This window comes from Hyperolius riggenbachi, chromosome 2 (assembly GCF_040937935.1).
Source record: "Hyperolius riggenbachi isolate aHypRig1 chromosome 2, aHypRig1.pri, whole genome shotgun sequence".
Classification (NCBI taxonomy): domain Eukaryota; kingdom Metazoa; phylum Chordata; class Amphibia; order Anura; family Hyperoliidae; genus Hyperolius; species Hyperolius riggenbachi.
In genome coordinates this window covers 195,022,052-195,029,436 of record NC_090647.1, presented here as the reverse complement: position 1 = coordinate 195,029,436, position 7,385 = coordinate 195,022,052, and the positions used below count along the sequence as shown (strand labels likewise).

The window sequence follows — 7,385 nt, the reverse complement described above, 5'->3', positions numbered from 1 at the left end:
TACTAGATGCACATATATATTTCTAATTCTTACAGCTACTTGATATTGCCTAATGACAACTTGATAATAAAGATAAAACATTCTTGACAGATGTGGCAAAGAATCAGGAGTGTTATTGCCAGAGGACCATTCTATATTTCCTGCAGAATCTTTGCCCTGCAAGGGTTTCTTAGATGGCACCCCAGAGTCCACAGGTGGGGATATTCCAATTCTGAAGGAGGTCCAGACCTTCTTTCAGTGTTTTCTCAATGAAAACAGAGCCATGCCTGGAAATGAGTAACTTAGCAGGAAAGCCCCATTGGTAAGGGATTTTGTTGTTTCTAAGAGCTGCAATTATTGATGTTTAAAGCCTTCCAGGCCTGTAGTGTCATTTGGGATAGATCCGCAAATAGGAAAATCTCTTTATAAGGGACCACCAGCAACTGTCCCTTCCTGGTTAGAGCCAAAAAAACCTTTCTTTATGTGGACATAAGTGTAGCCTGATGATAAAATCCCTTGTTACTTTATCAGAGAGAAAGGAAGGTTTGGGCAATCTGTGCGCCCCTATCAGTGATAAGATATTGTGGAGATGCATCGGGGATCACTGATTTAATTATCGTTCTGATAAAATGTTTCAGTTCCTGTGCTGGGATGGTCTCAGGAATGCCCTTGAGCTACACATTGTTCCTTCAATTTCTATCTTTGGGGTCCACAATTTTCTTCTTCATCCTCAGCTAGCTTTAAATGTGCATCAACCAGTTCATTGTGTGCCAGCTGCTTTCAATATGAGAAACTCTAGTGTGCAATTCAGAGGCTGTCTGGATCATATGATCTGACAGGATTACTATCTGGTTGTAGTGCACCTTTAAAAGACATCATAAAGCTTGAGAAATCGCCTGTTCATGCACAGGGAATTGCAGGAGGTGATCAGAGAGTTCAGCATGGCTTTCTCTGACCTGCTCAGAAGCACTGCCAGTCTTGGGTCTAGATTTTGTCAGACTCCTGGAGGAAGAAGTGTCAGGACTAGTGGCTTCTGCAGATGGCTGTAAAAGGGTTGAGAGTGGATTTCATGTGCTGCAGCTGGAACTAAAGAAAGAGGACAGCAGCAGAAGCTGGAAGCTTGCTGCGTGTCTGCCACTTGGTGTCATCTTGGGGAGTCCCAAAGGAAGCAGCTGCATAGAAGTCTGGGAGCTTCCTAGGCTGGGAGACAATGTTCTTTCTCTTTGTGACCATCACACTGCTCAACAGTGCACCGGGGGTCCGTAGGAGCAAATAAGCTGTGTTAGAACCCTGCAGGCTTGCTGAGAGTTGCTTTTACTAGCTGCAGGCCATGGAGAGCGAAGATCAAAAGGCCACCTGTAGTTTGTAGCTCCAAGAGTAGGCATGCTCTTTATTGTGTTGCAGTAAGTTCAGAACGATTCCATATTTTTTTTTTTTTTTTTTTTTTGCATGCCACATAGCAAGTGGTTTCAGATGTTATATCAACTCTCCCTACTTGGCTTTTTCTTTGCTTCCCATTTATTTGTGCTAAGTTTACATATTGTCTGCCGCAACCCCCCCCCCCCCCCTCGTTTATTTGTCTAATCCATTTGGTTAGCCTCTTTTGATGGAATAACTATCCTACAGATAAGTACACACATTAGATTTTACTTGGCCAAAATGATCATTTGTGATTGTTTCAGACAGAAATCTAAATCCTTTTTTTTATTTGAACGTTGGTACATGTTATTGCCAGGGAAATCTAGAGTGCTAAGGTGTTGCCATATGATCCAATGTGTTGGATTATACAGTAGTAGCAAACCTCTATTGATGGACCCTCCCAGTCACCCCCCCCCCCCTTCCCTCCTCCACAATACAGAATAAGCTGTAGGAGTGGAGGAGCTAATCAACTTATCTATATAGCAACTATTATGTTCAAGAAAGATCATCTTGGCAACAGCAATTCATAATTTATAGGTTTCATTCCGCCATAAGTAAATTTGTGGCTTGGGTGAGAGAAATAGACAAACACTTTAGAGAGAGCCTGGGGATGAGACCATTTGTGTAACGTTTGCTTGGGTTTCAAGTTTAGCAGGTATACAGAAAATGTGACATTCAGTATGGCTGCCTCCATGCACCCATAAAAGAAAAGAAAGTTCAAAAAAAGCTTTACAGACACAGAAAATGAAGAAGTTGGCAGAAAATATTCTTCTGTTGGTTACATATCATGTCTCCTAAGAATGTATAAAATGTCCTAACAGAGTTCAGGCTTGTTGTAACTTGAAGTGCGTCATTGCTTAAACCAGAACTGCTGTTTGCATGAAACTATGTTGGAAGTTTTATAGAGCAACACCGCATCATAAATATGACTGAGTGTGTTTCTATAGCCTTTCGGTTTTATTGCGCCTTTGTGATTGAATGTTGTAACCTGTTTATTAAATATTTGGATGCACATACTTCAGCAAAAATTAATCTGTTATGAAACGTAAACTTTTATTATCCAGCACTGGAAATGGCAGCGTTGATCAATACCAGAGGAAACCATGTAGAGATAGGCTATTGTAATTAACTCTGATCAAAGTGTGTTGTTTGATACATTGACTAACTATTCCATAGTAACAATGCAGAAAGCCATTTCTGGGGTTGCTGGTCTTTTCCTTCCTATTTCTCTTACGTTTAGAATTATTGTTGGGGATTATGGATGGCATAATTTCACCACTTGCCGACCGCATCATGCGAAAGGAAATATGAAAGGAAGGGAGGGGTTCCTCCAATAAATGTAAACTATTTTATATTTGTCCTCATGCAGCTGAAAAAAGGCTGCTATTTATTATTATAATTTAGAAAATAGATTTTATTTCTGAAATCTTGTATTTTTAATTTGGGTCCACTTTAATTGTGGCTGAGACCAACCGTTATGCCACACAATACGCAACCACCAATCCAAGAAGCTACTATGCCCACCCTTTTCCGTGGAAGCTACTCCAAGTTTCCGAACATAACATTTTTGGGGGCGTTCTCCTTAACATGGGTCTAGTCAAAAAGAATGTATTGCGGTCTTATTGGTCTACGCACCCAATACATCACATGCCCATGTTGCCATGTCCAGGTCAAGATTTGAGGACATCCTGCGCTTCCTGCACTTCAATACAAAAAAGAGTTTCTAGTCCTTAAGGGGTTTTATGACTGCAGTCCTTAAGTGGTTAATGCAATGTAATGAAATGCAATAATACACAGCAACCAAACAAATGCTGTATGTGCTTTAAACATGTTACAGTCTGGCTAATTGTAGTGCAGGTAAGTGGCAGTTTTTGTTTTGAAAAAGGTCAATAGAACCCCTTTAAATAGCAGAACAAGGAATGCTGGAGGCAGTGAGATACTGAACTGCTAACTGAATATTGGTGCCCACTAATGATAGAATCTTGATTGTACAATCTTACCACTTATATGTGTTATTAGGGACTACCTAATTTATCTATTCAAAGTAAATTCACTTAATTTACCCTTCTACTACATAGATTACGTAAAATTGCACAATCGAGATCATATACATCATGGGGACCTTTAAAAATTGGATTGCTGCTCTATATGCTCATGTCAGTTTGAATGAGCTTGCTTAAAGAGAACCTGTAACAAACAAAAAAGAGTTCCCCTGGGGGTACTTATTTCGGGAGGGGGAAGCCTCTGGGTCCCAATGAGGCTTCCCTATCCCTGTAGCTGCAGGTAATCCAGCGCTGGCTCCCTGGAATCCTCCCTCAACAAGCACTGATAAGCGCTGATTTATTTACCTTTCCTGGGTCCAGCGGGGACGCTGTTGTGGCTCTCCGCACGGAGATAGGCGAAAATAGTCAATCTGTCGTGTCTGCTCTACTGCGTAGGAGACTTGCGCCGGCGCAGTAGAGCGGGTCGACAGCAATCGGCTATTTGCACCTATCTCCGAGCGGAGAGCCGATACTGCGCCTGCGCTGGAGCTGGGAAGGTAAATATTTACATCCCCGCTGTTCGGGGAGCTTTATTTCCGCTGCCGTCGGCCCGAGGAGGATGGGGAAGCCTCAATAGGATCCGGAGGCTTCCCCCAACCCAGGTGAGTACCTCCCAGGGGAGGTTTTTCTCATTACAGGTTATCTTTAAAGAACTCCTAAATTGATAAGGATGTGGACACTGCCATATTTGTTTCTTTTTTTGGGGACTGCTGTAGGTAAATCCTACTCCGCATTTGTGGCTGTCTAAGCCTGATGCGGCATAGGATTTACGCCATCTGCTATTTTCGCTCCCGATGCGATTGTGCGGTGCGCACCTGAGAGGGGAGATTAAGCTGTCATATGACAGCTGACATCTCCCCTCAGTGATCAGGAGCCATTGCGATTGGCTTCTGATCATGTGATCACTACGATCGCCAGTGGATTGTATGGCTCACTGTTACAGCAGCGATGGTAGGAGGGGAAGAAGAGGATCCACTCGCCTTCCTAACGCTCCCCCGGCGATCATTGCTCCCCTCCGCTCTGGCCGGCATTCTCGCTCACTCTGACGTAAGTGTCTGGCCCCGGCTTGATGACGCCATCAAGCCGCAACTTAACGGCAGTGCGAGCGAGGATGCCGGCGGAGCGGAGGGGCTAGAGCTGCTCATCGCCGGAGCCTGGGAGGTGAGTGAAGGCTGCTGGCAATACGGGGGACAACTGGCCACACTGGGGGACCATGTCCAGCTGCCTGAAATCCCCCCCCCCTTCCAATGCGCCCGCATGTAGAAGGGCCTGGTCCTTAAGGGGGGTTAGGTAGCCGGTCCCCAAAGGGTTAAACAATACATCTTGCCTGTCCTGCTGATCCTGTGCCCTAATTGTAGCCATAGACCCTGAACAAGGAAGGATCCAGATCAGATGTTTGACTGGATTTGCCACATGGTTGTTTGAGATGATTGATTCTGGCACTACTGATACCAGAAAGATCAGCAGGGTTTTTTTTTGTTTAAAAGGCAATAAATATGGCAGCCTCCATATCCCTCTAACTTCTGGTGTCCTTTATGTGCTTCTATGCTATTCTGTCATAATTTACTAAGAAACATTTGCACCAGGAGTTGGCCTTCTCATTTGAGATAAGGGCATTGCTTTTGACCTCAGTCAGCAGAACTGATTGTGCTGTAAATTCATGGAATGCGTTGATCTCTATCTCTGTTAACAGAAAATCTAGAAACTGAAAGTAGAAGTCCTCTATTATTGTCTCACACTGCCCCCTAGTGACACATGGCCATAAATACACATTACAGCAGTACTAATTAGAAGCAAGGAAATATAAGTAAGAAAACAAAATGTGCTAAAATAAATTGGCCTGGAGCACTTGAAAACCTCTAAATAAATTGTCTGCTAAAGGGTTATCTCAGACTACTCCAAGTACACACTGTTTGTTCATTCCTGCAATGAGTGACACATGCTAGTCTTAGGAACGCACTCCTGAATTAATCAAATGTGAGATTTCAATCAAGAAATACAAGTTGTTTGAAGCTACAGTGCAATTAAAGCAGCTGGTTTAAGTGTAATTATTAACATTCCAGATTGCAGCTGATGAGTCCCCTCCAGAAGGTTGCAATGCGTTTGTTTCCATCCATGGAAGTCACACCTGCAAGGCAAGCCAGCTCAAGAAACTTCTCAAAGAAGCACAGAAGAGGTGAATGCCACAAATCAAGTGCTTGTATTGTTTCTTGTGTTCTGGGTATAGACAGTGCTGAAAATATGCCATCATTTATTTTCAGGACGAGACCGTACTTATATAAAGGAGACCACGTCTTTCCCTCTCTTAATAAAACTGCTCCAGTGGTCATTCTGTATGCTGAAGTCGGCACCAAGGCCTTTGCAACATTCCATAAAACATTGTCCGAAAAAGCAGAAAAGGGAGAGATAGTTTATGTACTGCGTCATTATGTACAGGTATGTATGCTTGACTTTAAGTATATAAAGCAATGTGTGCTATTTGTGTCTATTATTTAATTACATAATTTTAATGACCTTCTGCAAGTATGAAATATAATTTATTTTTACTAGTGTATATAAGCATCGTGCAGAGGCACTTCCACTTCTTTTAATCCGGAGACTAATGTGCTTATCAACTGTACAGGTACATAGACTCACTTACACTTGCTTGCTTAAAGCGGATCCAAGATGAAAAACTAACTATACCAAGTAACTTGTCTATATATCTTATTTAAAGTTTAGATAGTTTACACAGCATATCTAGCTGCAAACCGCTTCAAAAATGTATGATTATTTATTTCTGTGATACAATGAGGGTAGCCATGTTCTGTTTGTCACATTGTCACAGGCTGAGGGCTGGAGATGCTATCAGCTTGCCTGTGTGTAAATTCAGTCCGCTCTCCTCCCACCTCCCCTCTGCCTCTGAAATCAATGGCTAGTAACCTCCTTCTCATCCTGCCCAGACTGAGGTCCCATAAGCCCTTGCTACGGTGCCAAGGCACTGTGAAAGCTGTGGGGTGAGGCTTGTTTAGTTTATAGGGAATTCGAGTATTAAAACAAAACAAAAAAAGTATTTGGCTTGAGGAATGCCCTATAAACTATATGAAAGGAACACAATTATGCAATGAGTAAAAGTTCATCTCGGATCCACTTTAAAGTGAAACTGAACTCTTTCACAACATACAATGAAAAGCCTTTATTCAACATATGGTTGCAGAAGAAATCCACTGCTCTGTGTTCAGTGGTTGTTCAGCCAGTTTAAAGTGTCCAATTAGTTCTGATCAGGGGATGTGAATAGACAGCTGGAGCACTGCTGAGGCAGCTCTCCCGATACAGTAAGCACTGAGGCTTGATTCCTTCAGTGCTCTCTGCAAAGTGAAACCAAATTCTAATCTTCAGTTTTTTAGGATTTGTATAAATTGTTAACAAGAAGATTGCTTGCTTATAAAGATTATCATGTTGTGGCTAATATTTTAGAGCAGAGGAAATTGTGAATTTAGTTGAACTTTAAAGTGAATGTGTTACAAAAAAAGCCCCTGGAGGGTACTTGCCTTGCGAAAGGGAAGGCTCTGTATCCTAATGAGGCTTCCCCTGCCCTCCTAAGCCTCAGGGATCCAGCGCTGGCTCCTCCCGAAAAATGTCAGTGATGTGCGCAAGTGTGGCAATATTTACCAAGCGCAGCAGCCTCTTTCTAATGAGCTCCGGCAGAAATAGCCATGCCCGATCGGGTCTGCACTACTGCGCGGAGCGGACCCTTCCAGCACCTGCGCAGTAGAACTGCCCCGACCAGGCTCAGCTATTTCCAGCGAGGCCCATCGGAAAGCTGCTGCTGAACCTACACAGAAGTGCAGATGGTAAATATTGACATGTGAAGTTCAGGAGCGGCCAGGGATGGATCACTGAGGCTTAGGAGGATGGAGGAAGCCTCATTAGGATCCGGAGGCTTCCCCCTCCAGAGTAACTACC

At 43.2% G+C, this 7,385-nt stretch overlaps 1 protein-coding gene across 3 annotated transcripts in view; it reads left to right on the top strand.

Moving 5' to 3' along the window:
* Positions 1 to 7,385, top strand: part of UGGT2 (UDP-glucose glycoprotein glucosyltransferase 2) — a 379,277-nt gene that overhangs the window by 8,487 nt on the left and 363,405 nt on the right. For all 3 annotated transcript variants that reach the window (XM_068267932.1, XM_068267930.1, XM_068267931.1), the window contains exons 4-5: positions 5,504 to 5,616; positions 5,702 to 5,876. In XM_068267932.1, coding sequence (XP_068124033.1) covers positions 5,504 to 5,616; positions 5,702 to 5,876 — 288 coding nt within the window. The remainder of the gene's footprint in view (positions 1 to 5,503; positions 5,617 to 5,701; positions 5,877 to 7,385) is intronic.